At 31.6% G+C, this 20,868-nt stretch overlaps 1 protein-coding gene and 1 pseudogene across 1 annotated transcript; both read left to right on the top strand.

The window, feature by feature from the left end:
* Positions 1-1,904: 1,904 nt before the first annotated feature.
* On the top strand, positions 1,905-6,892 carry LOC139528151 (toll-like receptor 4; annotated as a pseudogene).
* A 7,624-nt stretch (positions 6,893-14,516) lies between these two features.
* LOC139528150 (toll-like receptor 4) lies at positions 14,517-18,559 on the top strand. Its single transcript, XM_071324008.1, has 2 exons — positions 14,517-14,664; positions 15,945-18,559. The coding sequence occupies exons 1-2, from the start codon at positions 14,613-14,615 to the stop codon at positions 18,365-18,367; spliced, it is 2,475 nt and encodes an 824-aa protein (XP_071180109.1). The 5' UTR covers positions 14,517-14,612; the 3' UTR covers positions 18,368-18,559.
* The last annotated feature ends 2,309 nt before the right edge of the window (positions 18,560-20,868 follow it).

The raw sequence follows: 20,868 nt of genomic DNA, 5'->3' as shown, positions 1-20,868 counted from the left end.
ATATAGCACCGTGCATATCCCAATTTATAGTAAGAACAAAACAAGCAATGCTTACTTTTTTTTATTAAGGAAAACATTCATTTTTATAAAAATATTCTTATTTTATTCTCCCGAGTGCCTTTTTTTTCTCGGGCGCTTTTTCTTATCCCCGGGCGTTTTTTTTTTTATTCCCGGTGCCTTTTCTTCATTTGGGCGCTCCCGGGCGCTTTTAAGTAGGACCGGTTTTGTGTGAAATGTCATGTGTGCAACAAACTTTAATATATCAAAAATTTAAGATTACATTATGACTCGACTGTAGTATTAAGACGTCAAAGAAAAACGTTGCAAACGACATCTTTTTAATTGTATAGATGTTGCATTTTATTGAGAAATAAAATTAAACTATTGCAATGACTCATCTAATCGAAATTACGGAATCGCACGAAATGTAATTATTAATTATGGAGCAATCGTGACAAACTTCCTGAATCGTATTTTCAACAAAGATAGCATTTTTAATTTAAAGTAAACCGACAAAAAATATCGGCTTGTCCTTTTAAAGATCTGTAAACACAATGTATCCATTTATACAGCTGGTTACACCTCTGTCAAATACTAAATTACTTCCTGGATCGAATATATACTGCATTGAATTTTGGTTATAGATCATTGCCGTAAATAATGAACGAAAAGAAAAAAAAAGTCCCATGTATAAGGAACTAAAGTTTAAACATAACTTTCTTTGTAACTCTTCCAAATCAGGTTTATTATCCATTCTTATGAAATCACAAAACCTTATCGACTTTTCAACTACTGGTATTTCTCTTTTTTTTTGTTTGCACATTTTATATAGTTTTAAATGAATAGATGATAGAAAACTGTATCATGGTCTGTCTTTGAAGCTCACCTGGACCAAAGGGACAACTGAACTTTTCTCGGCCGAGGCTTCCATCGTCCGTCGTCGTTCGTTAACCTTAACAAAAATCTTATCTTTGTAACAGCTGGGACAAATTTAACCAAACTTTGCCACATTGGGGTATATATAAAAACGAAGATGTGGTAGCTTGTTTCAAAATGTGTTTGAAGACCTTACAAGCCACCCAGCATGACTGACATGGCTAAAAATAGAATATATTATAAGTGTTTTGTCTGTAAACGTGCAAACTGCCTTAAAAAAGAGAAAAATCGGCAGTGGAAGATTGGTCATAATATTGAAATCTACAGTTCAGTTTCATCAAAAATATCAGACGACTTCTTATACGATTGAAGGTTGTTGGTTGCTTAATGTCCAGTGTCAAATATTTCATGCATGTTCAGGACGAGTCTCTCTTATACGAGTTATTGCACTTATATGTTAAAATCTACCAATTTTATCATTTTCGTCAATTATCTTGAAACTAATTTTAGGTAGATATTTAAAGAATAGCGAAAATGATCAGCAGAACAAGATCTATAAATAAGAATCCTAGTCGACACCTTGTTGAAGTTATTGTCCTTTAATGACGATTTTAGATTGTTTTTTTTCTCTCTTAAATTATGTTAAAAACTATGATAGATAGATTAATTCTGTCAACAGTAAAAGTGTTAAGCAAGACAAGATGTACACGAAATTAATTAGCAAGTCAGAAATCTTCAGTTGGCATCTTATTGAAGTTATTTCCCCTTAAATACGATCGTTCCCAATAGGTTGCGTTTTTCTCTATTATCTTGAAAACAACAATAGATAGATATTATTAGTTGACACTTAATAGCGTTGTTCCCCTTTGATGATGATTTTTTTTTTCAAATTAAGTGGCAATCGTCGAAGATTCAGGTGAGCGACTGGTGACTCTTACAAGTATGAATCTCTAGTTCAAATACATTATAATTCAGGAAGTTATTTCGTGCTTTAACATTACATTTCCTCCTCTCAGTTATTATATGTTTTAAACTATAACCAGATGTTAAAAGGTTGACTATAGAGTGTAAAATATCCTTTAAGAGATGGCAATGTCTCAAGTTTTTCCGACACTTTATCAATGTATACTGCTAGTATGTCAGTATTCTTATTTAATATCATCAATCAGGAAATAGTCCTATTATTGTTAACATGTCTGTGCGGATCAGATTTTGATATGACTTTCAGGAAATAGTGCTATTATTTTTAACATGTCTGTGCGGGTCAGATTTTGATTTGACGTTGAATATTTTGATTCCCTTTAATTTGTTTAATTTAAATTTCACCTGCTTAATTGACCTTTTATGCCTTTGCTTGGACCAAAAAAGCGTTTGAAACCATCAGATAGGGAAAATTGACTGATTTTTTTCTTGTGCATTCTGTCGTTATGTGTTCCATTCATTATTAATTTGTTGATTGATGGTGTTTAACTTTTTGGACTGTCTGCCTTATCGTGGCCATTTGGCAGCTTTCGGTAGAACCCGCTACTCTCCTTGTTAGATGAGATTGTGGAATCGGCCGAGTTAAGACGAATGTTATCGTGGCGTCTTATATGTATTAGTGGAGGAATTCGGAAAAAGAATGAGTTTTTAAATAAAATTGTCAGAATTGTTTTCTTTCTTTCTATCTTTTGCCATTTTCAAAACTCCAATACAAAAATATGTTTTTGTATTGTTACAATGTATAAGGGTTATAAAATTTCTTGCTTTGAGAAGATATTAATTAGGTTTTCGTTCAAATAATGTGATATTAAGAATAGGGGTTTACTTTATTTATTTTTGCTGTGTGTATCATTTCGGTTTGTTCCACTTTTCAAATTTTAGATTAACGATTCCCCACATGAAAAGATTTTTATTGTCAAACAAACGTGTGTTATGTTAAATGTTCTTAAAATAGTGTAATTGAGGTTTGTTTTGTAATATCAAATGAAAAATAATTATTGAAATTCAAGTCTTATTTTGCAACAATGCCATGAGCATTTGTTGAGAATTATTCTATAAATTTAGATAAGAATTGTCGAATAAAACATTAGTTGATATGCTCTTTTGTCTATTCATATTTTATATTTAAATATTAACCTAGATACTTTTTAATTTTCAAAATAAATAATAAAAATCAAAAATTGTTTAATTATCAATTCCTGTTATTGGAGTTTATTTTATCTTCTGGGAAGTCAAAATATATTTTATATTGTATGGTTCTTAATTTGAACTGTAAAAAACAAAATCAAAACAAAATCATAAAACAAATTAAATAATGTTTTATTTCAAATATTTATAAGTTAAATTGATTAATTATTCGTAATTTACTGAGACACAAATGCATTACTAATTGAAAAGTAAGCCAAATTAAGAGTGAAAGAAACACAAATTATCGATAAAATTTAAAATAAAATACGAGAAGATAGATCTTTTATGTTTGAATTGTGCTCTAAGAAGTAAAAAAGGTTCTTGCATCAAAACAAATTATTTGAACTCAATACACATTTCTTTATAAAAGTTACAGTGATCTTCTCTACATAGCAAATATTATCCTGAATTAAGGAAGTTCTTTGCTGAGTTTCAAAATAAATAGCTTTTCATAAAACTAGTATATATTGATAGGAGATTATTTAAGGAATCAAAAAAGCAAAAAAATATATGGAGGTCAAAGTGCTTGTTTTCGAGATATTAGCCATTGAAGTTTTGACGGGAAAACGTCTCTCTTGATTTTTTATAGCTTTATCATTTACAAGTTAAAGTTCTCAAACACTGTTAAAATACAAATATTTTTTTTTAGACTTTTACAAATGGCTTATAATTTTATAGGCAAAAGACATATAAAAAGAAAAATGGGAGTCAATTGGCAAATTTTCTTAAGGCATTGAATTGGATAAAACCAGAGTATTCCGAAAATCTGACAAAAATTCCAAAACATGACGAACATCCTTAAACAAAATATATTCTGCATTTGAAAATAACATTTATTTTTTATAAAAAAAAATGGATACAAATATTTTCTCAAAATTAGCATATTTCACATTTAACGATCATTTTTCTGAAATACTACAATCAAAATGGTTGGAGAGCTAAAATCTGCATAATGTCTTTATTTGTTAGTGCCACATGTGGAGCAGGATCTGCTAACTCTTTCGGAGCACATGCTATCACCCCCAGTTTTGGTTGGGTTCGTGTTTCTTAGTCTTTAGTTTTCCTAGTTGTGTCTTATGTACTATTATTTGTCAATTTGTGTTTTTTTTTATTTTTTAGCCACGGCGTTATCAGTTTATTTTCGAACTATGAGTTTGACTGTCCCTCTTGTATCTTTTGCTCGTCTTTTTTAAACAGATAAAATGCAAATATGAGATAAAAAGTCGATAAACATTTTAATTATGTAATGATGGTTTGAAAAACTAGAACGTTAAAGAAATACTCCATCGAACACAATATCTGCTTTTGTAAAGATCCAAATATACTTTATGATCATATTGATTTTTCATTACTTCTGCAGGTTTGATGAAGGCTACATACAGTACAATAAATGATCAGAATGTCAACTTCATAAACTCTGCCAGCAAAAATTTGACATCAATGCCTGATTTCGTTCCAAATTCTACAACATATCTACTTCTGTGTGGCAATTATTTGCAGGTCGTTCCAGCATGGTCTTTCCAGAAATTGAAAAAACTAAGACGGTTAGACCTGTCTAATGATTTACTTAGGGTGATTGAACGGGGAGCATTCGGTGGACTAGTCAATCTTACTTATCTCAACCTTAAAACTAACAAATTAACTTCAAATTCTCTACATACGAACATCTTTCAAGATTTGATCTCGCTTCAGTATTTAGCAATATATGATAACCTTTTCCACGACAGATATACATTTTTGCAGGCAGAAATATCTAGAGTAAGATCATTGGATACGCTTGGAATTGATTTTCGCGGACGAGACCAAATAGATAAATGCTTTTGTAATTTATCAAAATTACAAGAACTTCAAATTTGGGGAATGACAGGACAAACGTATTCGGATAATACATTTCACAACCTAAAGTGTCTTGAAATAGAAACATTGTCACTTGATTCGGTAATTTCTCTAGCACCAGATACGTTTATTTCTTTGCCAATGTTAAAGGCAATTAGGATAAAGATTATCAAAAGGTTAGCTACGTACGACATCATTAGCAGTATATTTAGCGCGTTTAAGGTTTTTAAAGGTAAAAATATGACAGAAATAAGTATCACTAATAATCCACATAGAAACGGGTTTCTGTTGGATCATAAGCATTTTACAGTACTTCAAAAAATATGTCTACGGAAGTTAAATTTGATGGGCGATAGTATACTTGGCATACAGTTTAAACCTTTTTTAAGATATGGACACGAGGAAAATTGTTTGGAGGAATTAAACATTAATTTAATGTTCGACAACAAAGATAGTTATGTTTTTGCATTTTGTGCGTTTGAACATTTGAAAATAATCAGAATTCCACATGTGATAGTTAGAGACTCAAGACTTAGAGGCAAACGCTCAACTGAAAATGACGTATCGTACACATTTTGTCTTCCAGAAACTTTAGAAGAACTGGACTTCCATACGAACGTTAAATCATATAACAGGAGGAGAATTGCAAATTTAACTATTTTGAATGGGTCAAATTTAAAAGTTGTAAATTTAGCTAATGTTACATTCCGAGATTGCGATGGTACGATTAACGGCGCTGAAAATTTGGAGTATTTTGATATGTCAGGATTTAACTGCAATGTTTTGGGTGTTAATCTTCTTTCGCATTTTCCTAAACTGATTACTCTAATTGCACAAGATGCTTATCTTGGAATTGGTTTGAATGCCCTTCAAAATGCCTCAAAATTTCTAAAGATGAATTTAGATCTGCAACACATTGACCTGGTGAAAAATAACTTAAAATATCTACCAGACGGATTTTTTCTTCATCCTTTTAGACATAAGCTTTCTATCATATTGGATAGAAATAACTTCCAATCGCTACCGAACTTTCGATCGAAACCAAACTTTATAAATCTTATCAGTCTGAAATACAACAGATTTTCGTGCCTAAGCGAAGACGAAATGGCTACACTTAACATTATAAATCCTTCAAGTATATTTCTTCGTGGAAATCCGATTGAATGCTCTTGCAATACACTACGTTTTCTGAAATGGGTACACCATTCAGGTTTTATAAGTGATATTGATGAAATTGAATGCGTCAGCCAAAATGGGACTCTTGTAATTTTGTCTCAATTCTTGAAAAATCTTTAAAAAATTTGAAATCAGTTGCCAATCGAAGCTATGGATAACATTGGCAAGTTGCATTAGTGCCTTCATTATTTTGGCTTTAATCTTTGGAATAGTTTACTATCGCTACCGATTTGCATTTGAGTATTTCTTCTTAAGAATGAAGATGAAGCTTAGGCATTACCAGCCACTGTCGGAAGAGTTTATCCATGATGCGTTTATTTCATACAGTCATAAAGACATGACATGGGTTAAAACACTCTACGACAAATTGCACTCAAAAGGTTTCAGCCTCTGTTTATATCACAAGGATTTTAAAGTAGGGAAGCCTATTGCCGATTGCATTGTAGAAGCAATAAACTCAAGCAGAAAGATTGTATTTGTTATCACTGAGGATTTCCTGCAGAGTAGCTGGGGAACGTATGAAATAGAAATGACAAGAATGCATGCTTTTAGAGAGGGTCGTGAATCGATGGTAGTTGTTATACTGAAAGATGACATTAAAAAAGACAAACTTCCGAAGGCCTTGAAAGAAATTTGGTATAAAGTAGTCTGTATTGTGTGGCCCACTGATCCGGAGGTCCCGTATAACTCTGAGGAAATCTTCTATGAAAAACTATGTATAGCATTATCTGACAGTCGCAGTAGAATAAATGATGATAATATTCAATTGCAAATGACATATTTTAACATTAAACGTCTGCAAAATTCTAATAAATGACATAAGACAGTTAATAAAGGCAACAATTGTATACCGCTGTTCAATAGCCATAATTCGATTAAGCAAAAGCAAATCCGTGTAACAAATTTTATCATTTCTATTATGGACTTGACTCATTTTTGAAGGTCGTACGGTGAACTTTAGTTGTTAATTTATGTGTCATGTTGGTCCCTCTTGTGGAGAGTTGTCTCATCTACAATCATACCACATCTTCTTTTTTATATTAAACATAGGGAAACAGATGAACTTTATAAAAAAAAGAACGAAACGACAGTACAACTTTTGAAAGCCGTAATGCATAGACGTTTGAGAGAATGATGCGAAGTTATGTTCTTTAGATGTTCTTATTATAAAAATGTTCAGTTATATTCCATTAGGCTTTAATTGATTGGTTGTTTAGGGGTAAAAATGAATTGTTTGATTTCAAATTCTGTCCAACGGAAAGCGAAACTAAATTACATGTATGTAAATAGTTCGTTTCAATTAGAAACTATATTGTGAACGGGGATTATAATACTACATTTAGTTTTTTAAGACTATTTACTGATATGGTTTACACAATTGATTGACGCGAATAAAATTCTCATCCCACTAAAATAGATTACATTTCAATTTACAAGTTTGATGTATACAGTTATGACCCCAAAAAATCACAAATTTTATTTTTTTGAAAATCATTTGAAGATAAGAATATTAATTTAATTGTGAGGAATCTGGATCTTGTTATTTGAAGTTTTGAAATGTCATGAATACAACAAATGTGAATGTGTCCAAAATTTAGGAATACGTACATTATGACTAGAATGTTAAAGACATTAACAAAACGTTGCGAAGGAGACCATTGGGACATATGAAATTCGTGAGTCGAAGAGAACTGACAACGTTATTGTATATTACTTACAAAACGAAAAGACATGCAATTACTCAAAATACAACATAGAAAGAAATAAATACTGGACTTCAATACATATAGAATGAATATGTCTTTTCCCAAAATTTGCTTTTGTAATTAAAATATAGAATTATTATATCTTTTCTCAAAATTTATTTGTGCTTTGCATAGAAACTGAAAGAAAAAGCAATGATTTGGCAATAGTTTTTTCCGAGAACAAATAGTATAATATTGTGAGCAAATGCACCTTTCAATAAAATAAACACACGAAGCAGTCGTCGTGTTTTGCTGCCATTGTATTCTGTTTTGTGTATCTACCCAAATTACAATTTGAATGATCAAAATAATCTAAAGTGTTGGTTATTATGCATTGTCTGATATATAAACACAACACAACAAGAAATTGAAACCGTGTTTCGCAAGACGTAAAAGCAGTGACTACGAACTTTCTACGGCCCTTATAATTCATAACTGTTACTGAATCAAATTAATTTTCAACTTCAAATTCACGAATTTGACACGAATCTTTGATTCATAAAATATCAAAACGCATATTGAAATTATAAATACCCCCAAAGAAACAGTTTACAATGCGCGAATTCGTTAAAATTAATCAGCATATTGTGTCATGCTAGACTCCATCTAAATACCCACCGATATGACAGCCGAAGAATGGCAATGGTCATATGACTTGATGTAAACATAGTAACATTTCTATGTCTGTTTGGTTTAACCATTGAACATTCAGCAACCAACAATTAATCAATCAATATGTTTAATTTCTTGCCATGATTAAAAAAAACGCGGTTCCTCGTTTAGCCCATTTGTCAACGAAATGGTTCTTCCCTACAATTGTATTGGTCATGTTGGCCACGCGTCCATGTTAACATTCTATTCCTTTTAAATATCCAAACATGGTTAGTGCATAGTTACGTAACTAATCTCCAGATGGGACTTATATTGAAGGTATTATGAAAATCGTTTCAAATGAAAATTAATAATTGACTTGCAAGCCATTTATACATCATCGATGTTTATCTCATTTTGACAAAATTGACAGCTAAAAACGATAATATTTTTCAATAATTCGCTTTATAAATTTTTGAAAATAACCTAATGTATTTCGTTTTGTGTCTCAATTGTAGCTACATGTAAGTATGTTCTAAGTCAGGAATATAATAGTTGTTATCCATTCGTTTGATGTGTTTAGGCCTTTGATTGTGCCATTTAATTAGGTATTTTCCGTTTTAAAATTTCCCCGGAGTTCAGTAATTTTGTGATTTTACTTTTTAATAGTCAAAAGTAAATATATAGAGTCAGTTTAATGACAATGAAATGTCACAGACAAGTTTGCATATAACTCTGCAGACAAGACATTTGCCGAAACTTAGTCTATATCTAGGATTATACATACATTTTCGATTACAGTTGACAAAAAGGAGGAATCATCTTCAAATTGAATTACTTAGTAATATCAAATTTGTTTTTAATTCTTCTTATCATGTAAGTCTTTTCGACGAGAAACAAATGCAGCGGATATGGTCATGACAGATTTTAATCGCCACAACGTTATATTTGTTTTATACTCCGATGACGTATTTAACTTCAAGAATGTTTTTTTTTTATTTTCTTTACTTCGCCTGCATAATCTATGATTTGTCTTGTATAAGGTATCTGTTCGGATATATTTTGTTGCACTCAACATAAAATATACTGTCTTCGTACGATATTACAACTTGAGTGTGACTGCAGTGATACTGTATGTTTCCTTAAATAAAAAAAAAATCCTATTGTTTTGTTATCACATGTACCAATACATTTCAGTTGAATGTTCGTTGATGGAAACGGAATGTTTTTCTGTACACTTTGTAGGTCCTGCCAATCACTAAAAGTAGGCCAATACATTCGACAGTTATATGGTTCTTTAAATAGATAAACATGCATGTATGTATTTTATCTTTGAAAGTCGAAACACTAGCGTCAATTTTCAGAAAACATATACGATGGTTACGGTAGTAACCAAAACAAGAATATGACTACAGTTCTCGTACGCCCTACTCTAACCATCATTTTCTAACTGCAGTGGACCCTAAAATAGGGGTAAAAACTTCTTTTGGCATTAAAATGAAAGAGAGCATATCATATGAAACATGTGTACTAAGTTTCAAGTTGATTGGACTCCGACTCAGTCAATAACTACACTGACCGTTTACTTTAACCTGAAACGGGACAGATGGGAGAATGGTCGGACAGACAAGCAGATGAACGCACAAAAGGACGCACAGACGGAAAAACATACTTCCCCTAGGTGGAGCATAAAACGCAGACTTATGTGACCCGTTGAAAATCATATGCTTTCGACCGGTTCTTTTCCGAAAAAAAAACCCCCAATTAACATCGGCGTCAACCCTACGTAGCGTTTAAGAAGTTACACCTGTAAACTGAATATTGATAACATGCAAAATGTTATACTCATCTCTCCGATTCAAAAGTGTACATATTGACCTATTATTTCTATCCTGCTTGTAAAAGATTGGGTTTATGATTTTTTGTTATCTATAAATACTAGGATAAAAATCAGATGAGGAATAACATGCATAACATCTGTGGGAGTCTGTATCAGGGCAAATGGTGCGCGGATGGTTATTCTGGTTTTTTTTTTTCTCTAAAACAGAACAAAAAAAGATAAACCCACAAAATACACTCATCATTTATTACTTTTCTCGTATTAATAATTTCATCTTCTTCACAAATGCGGGCAGTATATCGTAACTGTACATCCGCAAGTTTATCTTTTGAATGATAAGCCGACTAAAAAGTTTGATTTTTTTTTTTAATTTCTCTTCACCTGATAAACCGTTGAATCTATTATCCTAATTAATCAACGGAATATTTGTTGGTAAACAAATACAGTAACAAGTGAACTTAACAGTACAATTTCAACTTCACCAAGGGATCTTTATATCGTATATTCTTGATATTGATTTAGAAAAAAAGGATGTCTTTTAACCTTTATTTAAGAATTAAAATTTCTTTTTGTAAATTATTGCGAAGTAAAAGCGTTGACCGAAGTACATTCTGCATTAAGGGCGGAAGCTTTTCATTCTTAATATGTTAGCGCGGTCAACGCTTTTACAACCTTATGAAATTACAAACAGAAGTAATCAATACTTATAATTACATTTTTTCGCTATGATCATGTTCCTGTTAACCAATCAATATAACGTATAATAATGACACATAATTAATAACTAATGTAATTATAAAGATATAAATAGATGGTGTATGAATGCCAATGAGACAACGTAATGTATGTTGTGTGGACTTTTCAATTTTAAAAAATTTGAAATTTCAAAGGAAGTAAGTTACTAGTACACAATACAATTATTAAACCCACCACTGTATAATTCGAGATACAAAAAGAAATGTATCGCTTTATAATATGGTCATTTTAATAAATTTCCTGTTGACAAAACTTAAAATTTTCAAAAAACTAAGGATTTTAGTATACAAGGAATATATTATTTTAGCCGTATTTGGCACAACGTTTTGGAATTTTGGGTCCCTTAATTCTCTTCAAATTTGTTCTTGTTTGGCTATATAGTTATTTTTATACGAGCGTCACTGATGAGTGTAATGTAGACAAAACATGCGTCTGGCGTATCAAATTATAATCCTGGTACCATTGATAACTATTTATTAATTAAATGACATAACCTAGCTAATGCAAAGAGATTGGCCATTTTGTTTTATCATTTGACATTTATTAAAGGATGTTTGTCTATTCTGTACTCAGCATATTCGCACCACATTCAACATGGATAAAACCAAAAGTACAATAAACTATGTGTACATATAAGTACAAAATGCAAATACGTGGCAGTAAAATCCAGAGAAGGAATAAAAAAAAGCTGGAGATTGACAAACCGTAATTTGCCAGAGGTAATTTTTTTATAAATATGTTTTTGTTTGTTCAACAAAAGATACCTGTCTGAGGACTTTGTTTTTTGTGCATCTTTATGGTTTATATCTACACATTGAGACCATCAAATAATCAGGTGCTACCTGTAAGTGTAATTTGGGCTCTAATCGTAGATGTATGGCAGGCTTTTTAATATGTAAAGCCGTAAATCAGTACTGTCCACCAACTTATTTTCCCTAAGCTTAATATTGCGTTAAGCCCTTTCTTATCCAATTTTCGGCGATTTAATTGCGCGATTGTAAAATTTACTTGTTGCTGGTAAATAATTTAAAAAAATCAAGTTTTATGTTTGCAGTATCTTTCTACTCGCAAAAGTTTGTTGGTTTACAGTTTTTTGAATAACTATAAACTATACATAACATGCACTTGACAACAATTTTACAAGGGTAGTTAACAATAACACCAAATTGTAAAATGAACAAACTAATACACGATTTCCGAGTTTTGAGTACTTGCATTTACAAGGCTCATTAATAGACTATGTAATTGATAAAAAAAGGAAAGTTACTAGATGAAACCTGAAGGCTGAAGATATCATATTAAGCCCGGTACCTTTACTAAGTATGATTAAAAGGACACTATGATCTCTGTATACCAGTGAGGTAAACAACTATAGCTTATCGTATGGCCTAAAACAAGAAGCAAAAGCCAACACTGTATAATAAGCTATAAAGGTTCTAAAACAATTTTAATTAGATACCCAAAAGCTTGATTCATGCTCAAAACTACAAAAAAAAGCAAAAATCATAAAAAGCAACTAACGACAACCATAATGAATAACAAATCAATTTGAAAGATATCAGGCATATGATCGATTGTTTACGTTAGACACGCGTTTCGTCTACATAAGACTCATCTGTGACGCTCGAACAAAGTAAAACTTCGAAGAATGTTTAAAAATACGTAATCCTATTTAAAATACGGCTTAAGAAATATATACGCCTGAGGTAGAACATTTATTGTATTTCAAATATCTACGAAGAATTCAAAATGTGTCAACTGAATGCATAGATATCCCCATATATAAAAGTATTTATAGCATGTCAACATACAGGCTCTTGACGTGGCCCTAGCACATACACTATGCTTCCTCTAAAATACTGACAAAATTTGCACCATCAATAAGTCTACCGTTTGCGATGGTTAAAACGGTAGGAAATTTACAAGGTGGACATATCTCACGTTCAAGTTCATGGGGAAAATATCAGATTTGACACATTTTGCGTACTTGTAGTTGCAAAACGAAATTGTGCATTGATCCAATTGAGAAATAAGTATTTTTCAATAGTTATTCATAATCTCTGCATTTGTAAGTGGAAATTGACTAAGAACTATAAAATATTAGGTATGTTACCAAGAAAACACGTTGTCATCTCAGCTTCTATGGCCTTTCATTTTTTTATTTTTATACTTTGCGCAATATCGCCATGTTTAAAATTTTTAATGTTTTACAACACCTTAGCCTCATTTAATATTGCATTACTAGTACTTCCCGGGTTATGATAATACATATTATTATGGTAACATACCGTAAACAATAAAATAAAAAGTTCCATACATTAAGGATTAAACATATCATGTACAATGTATTTCTTCTGTACTTGTATCTATTTCCTATCTCATGATTGAATCCATATACATAATTAGTTTTCCAATTGTTATCCTTTTATTTTTATTTCTGGTTACATGTTCTGTTTTTGTTTAGCTGAATCGAGACAGATGTTTCCCACTAAACCTCTTATAACGTATACGGTCATTTCTAGTTTTTATTTTTCTATTAAAGGCGACATTTAATGCATGTATACCATCTCTAGAAATACTTATCAGTCTATCTTTTCTCAATCCAAACCGTCTCATTCATTGAACATTATTTATTGGGTAGTAAAACATATAAACAAACCACAAAAAGGTAAGAAAGTAAAATGAACCCTACCAAACACCAGACGGCTTCTTCAAAGTAATACGTATAAAAAAAGTGATATGGTTGCCAATGAGACAACTCTCCATAAGCATGATAAGAGATCAAATGAAACATAAATTAACAACTGTGGGTCGACGTGCGACCTTCAACAAAGGTCAAAGCAAAAGCTTATTAAGACATTCATCAACATAGTAGTTGCATTATACTTTCATTCTGTTATAAGCAAGTTAGACACCATAATGGTGCATGTGAAACGAATTGTGTGTTTTTTGTGACATTATACATGTCATAATTTCATATAATGTACTAACGCTATTTTACAAATTATTCCATTTATCTAACTGATAACTTGCTTTCTAAGCACAGTAGAGTGACATGAACAATTATCGCTAGAAACTAAGAACGGACAAGTCGTTGTCAATGTTAATGTAAACGTCGTCATTGGAAAAATAGCAATTAACAGAGTTTCATAAGTCATCTCAACTCTGTTGTTTTGTTCTCACTTTCTCCGTACCAGAAAAAGCGAGAAAATCAATCTCGTTGAGATGACCAACGATTATCTATAACTATCGTTCAGATTGAATGAAATATTTTATTTATTTGAAACATTGTTTTTCATCTTCATATATCTGTAAATAATTGTATTTTCAAACATTGAAAGTGATGATTAAGCAAATTAATGTAATAGAACAAAACTTCCTCTTTATAAAACTTAACTGAATGACACTGCACGATATTTATTTAAGATATTAATTCCTTTACAAAACGTTATAGCATTATAATTATTTTTTTTCATTATCCTATTAAACGTTGTACTTATTTTAGTTCTCCCCTGTGTTACGCATGTCATAACGAGATGTACAAGGCATGAGTGCTCACCTGCTTTCATTTCATAACAAGATGTGAAAAAGTTGACTGAAGATTATAAAGTATCTTAAAGGAGATGGCAGTATCTAACGCCTTCCTGACAATATGTCAATGTATACTGCTAGCATGTGAGCATTCTTTATATTCTTATCAATTTATGAACAGTGGTATAATTTCAAGTATGTTTAAGCTGGTCAAATTTTAATAATATTTCAGCTAGAGTTATTTTAAAAAAACGTTAGCATAAAAAGTGACCGGTACCATTAGAAGGAAAACAAACATTTTAATGATACTTTTCCACTGTAAATTTTGTATTTACAGATTCAAAATAATGACTTATTTGTAGAAACCAATAAAAGACTGAATGTTAAGGTTAGTAAGCTATTATGAAGTCTCGGGACCTTAAATAATCAATCGCAGATTAAGTAGCAGTCATTGTCATTTAAGAAGGAGTCAAATGCACCAGCAACGAACAAGGTTCGATTTCACAACATCTCTGTTGACAGGCTTTATTGATAACTTTAGATGTCCAATATACTTATTTGCCATCGATTCTCCTTTGTCATAACCTATAGGTAACATCCATCAGATTTACATTTCCTTATGTTACGCTTTAGAGCATGACAATATCATTTAAAAAAAATCTGCGCTGATTAAAAGTCCATGAGGTATTTATTTCCCTTAGAAGAAATCAATTAAAAATAACTTTTGTGTAACATATATACATGTATTGAATATTTGTAACAATGATGATGTTAAAACACGAATCCTGTATGATATGACTGTCGGTATAAAAACCGTTATCTCCTTAGCTTTTACAGCCAAAAAGGATAGACGGATATTCAATCTCACTCTCTAAAAGTAATGACAAACGGAGGTGTTAATACATGAGTTAATTCATCATTACAATGTGCAGTAACAGAATCATGCATAATTATATTTCACGAAAAGACTTTGCAGACTATAAGATATGGCGTTTGCTCCTTGTTGAAGATCATACGGTGACCTATAGTTGTTAATCTCTGTGTCATTTCGTCTCTTGTGGAGAGTTGTCTGATGGACAACCATACTATATCTTCTTTTTTATATTCACGATATCAAATATCATTTTCTTCAACTTTTAGGAAATACCGAATCAATCAAATTATCTGCTTTTATTTAAAATATGAAAACAACAATTTATAAACTACATGCGTCCGAAACGCTTTCCCGTATTTTTTCTTAGTCAGGAAGGCTCAAAGCAAAATATTTTAAAGCAAAAGATTTTTAAGAACCGCAACATATAAAGAGCTATGAACAAAACGGATCTAAAATAATAGCCATACCTATCTAGGGTCAACTTTGTCTACATATTTGCCTGGAAATAATAAAATGAATTATATGCTATTTCCTTTTTTTACTTCTACAGGGTCAATAAAGGTCACACACAGCAAACTTAATGACCAGATTGTCAAGCTTATAGATTGTTCACGGAAAAATTTAACATTAATGCCAATTTTCCTGCAAAATTCAACAATAGATATCTATCTTCAAGGAAACTTTTTACGCGTAGTTCCTGTGTGGTCTTTCCAAAAAACTAGAAAAATAAAACGCGTAGATTTATCTGAAAATCTACTGACAGCGATTGAAATGGGAGCATTCGAGGGACTTGTCGAACTTACCGATCTCAATCTTGGATCTAACAGGTTAACTTCAAAGTCCCTTCCTGAAAATATTTTTCAAGGTTTGGTCTCTCTTCAGAAACTAGATACATCTACGAATTACTTCTACGATAATTATCCATATTTCCAATCCGAAATATCAAAAGTAAGATCATTGGTCAAGTTACAAATTGATCTAGATAGACGACACCAAATAGACAAAAGTCTTTGTAATTTGTTAAAATTACAAGACCTCGGAATTTTTGCACCATTTGGACAAATATTTTCAGACAATTTATTCCAAAACCTAAAGTGTCTGAAAATAGAAATTTTATCACTTTACGTGGTGAGTTCTCTCGCACCTGATACGTTCATTTCTTTTCCATCGTTAAAAACGCTAAGGATAATGATTTCGCATAGGGAAGCTGCATACGACGCCATAAGCAGTATTTTTAATTCTTTCAAGGTTTTCAAAGGTAAAAATATGACAGAAATAAGCATTACTCAAAATCCACATCGAAACGGGTTTGTATTTGGCCATAATCATTTTGCAGTACTTCAAGACATATGTCTACAAAAGTTAAATTTGGTGGATGATAGTATACTTGGCATACACTTTAAGCCTTTGGAAGTGTACGGATATAAGGAGAATTGCTTAGAAGAATTAGATTTATCCAATAATTTAATGTTTAACAGCAAGAATAACTATTTGTATGCATTTTGTATGTTTAAGCATTTGAAAATAGCTAGAATTCCGCTCACGGTAGTGAGACAAACACATATTAAACGATCGACTGGAAATGACGTATATGAGTCGTTTTGCCTTCCAAAAACTTTAGAAGAATTAGACTTACATTCTAACGTAAAAGAACACACTATGAAAGGAATAGCTCATACAACTATTATCAACGGGTCAAATTTAAAAACTTTAAAGTTGGCTAACATTACATTCAGGGACTGTGATGGTACGATTTTTGGCATTGAAAATCTAGAGTATTTAGATATTTCAGGATTTATTTGCAAAGTTTTAAGTGAACATCTTCTGTCTCAATTTCCAAAATTGATTACTCTCATTGCACGAGATGCTAGTCTTGGATTAGGTTTGAATACCCTTACAGATGCCTCAGAATTTCTAAAAATGAATTTAGATCTACAACACATTGATTTGATGCAAAATCACATAAATTCCTTACCAGATGGTTTATTTCATCATTCATTTAGACAAAAGCTTTCTATCATATTGGACAGAAACTACTTGCAATCACTACCAAACTTTCCGTCAAGACCAAATACAATTAAAAGTGTCAGTCTGAAATATAATAGATTGTCGTGTTTAAGCGAAAACGATATGGCTATGCTAAACATTATCAAACCTTCAAGTGTTTTTCTCGGTGGAAATCCGATTGAATGTTCTTGTAATACTCTAAGTTTTCTTAAATGGATGAACCATTCAGGCTTTATAAGTGATATTAGTGACATTGAATGCATCAGCCAAAATGGAACTCTTGTAACGTTGTCTCACTTCTTGCACACTCTAAAATCATATGAAATCAGTTGTCAAACGAAGTTATGGATAACAGTGGCAAGTTGCATTACTTCTTTCACTATTGTGGCATTAATCTTTGGAACAGTATACTATCGCTACCGATTTGCATTTGAGTATTTCTTTCTGAGAGTTAAGATTAAACTAAGGCATTACCAGCCTCTTTCGGATGATTTCAATTATGATGCGTTTATTTCATACAGTCACAAAGACATACCATGGGTAAAAACACTCCACGACAAATTGGACTCGAAAGGCTTTAGCCTCTGTTTATATCACAAGGATTTCCAAGGTGGAATGCCTATTGCCGAGTGCATCGTAGAAGCCATCAATTCAAGCAGAAAGGTCGTATTTGTTATTACTGACGATTTCCTGGAGAGTAGTTGGGGAACGTATGAAATAGAAATGACAAAAATGCATGCTTTCAGAGAGGGTCGTGAATCAATGGTAGTTGTTATACTGAAGGATGACATAAAAAAGGACAAACTTCCCAAAGCCTTGAGAGAAATCTGGTATAAAGTCGTATGTATTGTGTGGCCATCTGATTCCGAGGCTCCGTATAACTCTGAGGAAATGTTCTACGAGAACCTAAGTAAAGCATTATCCGATGGTCGTATGAGAATAAGTGATGATAACCCTTCAATGTAAAAGACAAACATAAAACATTAAACATTAAAAAGTAAAGACGAATATGCAAATGATATAAATATTATATTGAAACCGTTATGAATTTATGTTTACATTATTGTATGCGATTTATGTGATAAACTTTTCAAAATTAATTTCATGTATCACAAATTTCACTTTTTTTTATATATAAAAAGGAATCGTTTACAAATATAATATATATCTTTTTCACCAAAAAATTAAAAGGGAAAAATATCACCTTATCACCTTGCACAAAGTTTTTTAAAAGTTATGAATCTGAACAGAGGTCAATACACTTTTTACAATCTAAATCACTTCCTAGATTGTGATGATGCATTACATTTTAGTTTCAGATCATTGTCGTTAACAAATGATTTAAAAAATGAAAAGTCCTAAATATTTAAATTTAAAAATCAAACTTCAAACATTACTTAAACCTATTATATTGTAAATCTTTTACCATCTATTTCCATTCTTGTGTTACAATCGAAATAAATTATCTTTTTTACACTAATAACTTCCTTGAGAAATTAAGTACTACATGCACAAGTAAAAAACGTCACAAGGAAGCTATAAGTTATAGTGTAAATTTTATATGTGACATTTTATACCACGGATAGATTACCGTAGCTTTATCAGGCAGACCTTTGGTTGGATGGTTTCGAGATCCTGATCCCCGTCCGGTTTCCATTTCTTTCTTATTATTAGGCTGGTATTACCCTCGGGGACGAAACGTCCACCAGCAGTGGTATCCACCCCGTGTTGTGTAACTAGTTATCAAAGGTACCAGTACTATAATTTAATATGCCAGACTCGCGTTTCGTCTACATAAGATTCATCAATGTCGCTCAGATCAAAAACGTTATAAAGCTAAACAAGTAAAAAGTTGAAGAGCATTTACGACCAAACATTCCAAAAAATTGTGCCAAAATACGGCTAAGGTTATATATGCCTGGTATAAGAAATTCCGTCGTATTTCGAATACTTCATACTTTTGTAAACAGGAAATTTATAAAAATGATCATATAAATGATGTTCATGTCTACACCAAAGTGCTGACTACTGGGCTCAGAAACCTGTATTGTAATCTGTTTTCAAGTGAATTGTTGTCAATAATTCTACAAGGTGGAGTAACACAAGTTAACAAGAAAAAACTCATCACTAACGATATAATAATGATAGTCATAGATAGGTTTGATCATCTATTAATCTAACAGACTTAGGAATCTGCTATTTAGTTTTTTTTTTGTTCATCGGGATTTTTGTTAAGTGTCGTTTTTGAAAACTTCAAATTTAAAGCAGCAATCATTTCCCTTTCTTCAGATGAGTTTATCTTCAGAGCTATTCCTTTTTTTTAAATGAATATTCATTTGTTTTGTGTAAAGATAACAAACCGTTGCCAAAGACAGGAACCCCAGTGCTATTGTTAAGCGCATTGTCAGAAATAGGTTGTAAAAAAGAACAATTTGAATTTTACAATTTAAAAAGCGGCGGGGTTTCAGAGTCTTCACATAATTACCCCATGGAAAGATTACTAAAATCGCACGGTCGCTGAACTACAATTTTTATTAAATACGGTTCACAAAAGAAAAAAAATTATCCAAGATTTCACTTTCAAAACATTTGAATTGATAGTCGTTTGTAATGAGATGAAAATGGTCACACTACAGCTTTATGTTTTTTCCCTTTGTTTTGTCGAACTGCTTCGGTGCGTCCATAATCCATACTAGTGTTCAGTGGTTTTATTTTGAAGTAACTAGAAAAGTGTTATGTTCGGATGATGAAAGCAAAGGAAAACATAAAACTAGTTGTTATCTTTATTGATATTTACATTTCATTTCTTAATAAGAAGACTTTTATATACTACATTGAAGACCTGTTGGTGACCCTCTGCTGTTGGTTTTTTATTTCGTCGGGTTGTTGTCTCTTTGACACATTCCCCATTTCCATTCTCAATTTTATTTCTGCAGCTTTTTTTTCTAATAATCGACAAAACACCAACGCCATGTCTACAGTTATTTTCAGATACATGTCTTTGGCTGTTGTCTGTTTTATGGTCGGGTTGTTGTCGCTTTGACACATTCCCCATTTCCTTTCTAAATCTTATTACTAACATGATAATGAATGTTTCTATAAGTTGTTCTCGTTCTTAGATATGTATGAGAAGCAATTAGTATGATGACTAGACACAATATTTTTTTTAAACATACTGTATTGCTATATTATCAAAATATGAACCATTGAAATATCGATATCACCAAAAGAACAATGTGGTAACAGTTGTGCATAAAGAAAGGTCAAAGATCAACTACTATTTTCATGATTTCTTCTATATTTTCAAAATTCAGTAAAGATATATACAGCAATATATTGTGAATATCAGATAAAGACATATTTTCAAATCAATTAACTATCAATTATCCCGAAAATGTAAAACGAAATTAAATCGTCGATATGTTCTGCAAATTGACGTTTTTTTCAAATATTTGTTCTATTATATA

Source organism: Mytilus edulis, chromosome 6 (genome assembly GCF_963676685.1).
Source record: "Mytilus edulis chromosome 6, xbMytEdul2.2, whole genome shotgun sequence".
Classification (NCBI taxonomy): Eukaryota; Metazoa; Mollusca; class Bivalvia; order Mytilida; family Mytilidae; genus Mytilus; species Mytilus edulis.
This window is presented reverse-complemented; position numbering and strand designations above follow the sequence as displayed.